The 920-nt window shown below is 66.0% G+C and overlaps 1 protein-coding gene across 1 annotated transcript in view; it reads right to left on the bottom strand.

The window, feature by feature from the left end:
• MNEG_12298 (Sodium/bile acid cotransporter 7-B) overlaps positions 1-920 on the bottom strand; it is a gene marked incomplete at both ends in the record, with an annotated part of 4544 nt that overhangs the window by 1419 nt on the left and 2205 nt on the right. Inside the window, 2 exons of the mRNA XM_014039229.1 lie at positions 18-439; positions 708-785. Of these exons, the coding sequence (XP_013894683.1) occupies positions 18-439; positions 708-785 (500 nt within the window). The remainder of the gene's footprint in view (positions 1-17; positions 440-707; positions 786-920) is intronic.

Raw genomic sequence — 920 nt, 5'->3', positions numbered from 1 at the left:
GGAGTGGCTCGTCGTACCGCCACCGCCGCAGCGGCGTCAGCGTCGCGCCGCCCAGCAGGATCTGCAGCGCGTGGTATATGATCAGCGGCGTCGCCAGCAGGCCGGCGAAGTCGGTGCGGCCGTACAGCACGGTAATTAGCGGGACGCCGAGCGCGACGGTCTTGGTCGACCCGCAGATGATGATGGCGACCGCGTCGGCCTTGTTCGACCGCAGCAGCCGCCGCCCGCGCGCGCCGACCGGCGGCCACGCGATGAGGTAGGACACGACGCAGGCGGTGGCGAAGAACGCGATGTCGAGGCCGACGATGCTGAACGCGTCGCGGGCGCCGGCCTTGGACTTGGGGTCGGCGAAGGTGCTGCAGAAAGTGGACCAGACGAGAAGCAGGATGCAGAGGGAGCTGACGTCGGCGGTGTTGATCTTCGCCTTGATCCACGCCACCTGTGCAGGTGCCAAGGTATGGTTGAATGTGTGTATTCTCGTGTGTGTGTGTGTGTGTGTGTGTGTGTGTGTGTGTGTGTGTGTGTGTGTTGTTTGTGCGTGTGCGTGTTCGCATGTGTGCACGCATGTGAGTTGTTTTTTCCCTGTGCTGCGCGACAGCATGCCGTGCAGCATGCCGGCTGAGCACCGCACGGCCTGAACACAGTCGTGACCGCACAAACAGAGGTGCAACGGAGGAGCCTGTCCCAGCCGCAGGACGGGCCCTCACCGCCCTGGGGAACACGTATTGCAGGATTTGGCCGAGGATGAGGGGCGCGATGACTGTGTATGACAGCTCAATCAGGACCTGGCCGCGCGCAACAGGCGGCAATGGAAGGAGAGGGGGGCGGGGTCACGTCAGCGGCCGCCGACTTGCGCAGGGGCCACGGGTTGCGGCGGCGGCAGGGGCCCCTGCCCCGCCGCCGAGAGCAAGCGAGGCGGG

This window comes from Monoraphidium neglectum, assembly GCF_000611645.1.
Source record: "Monoraphidium neglectum strain SAG 48.87 unplaced genomic scaffold scaffold03172, whole genome shotgun sequence".
Classification (NCBI taxonomy): Eukaryota; Viridiplantae; Chlorophyta; class Chlorophyceae; order Sphaeropleales; family Selenastraceae; genus Monoraphidium; species Monoraphidium neglectum.
This window is presented reverse-complemented; position numbering and strand designations above follow the sequence as displayed.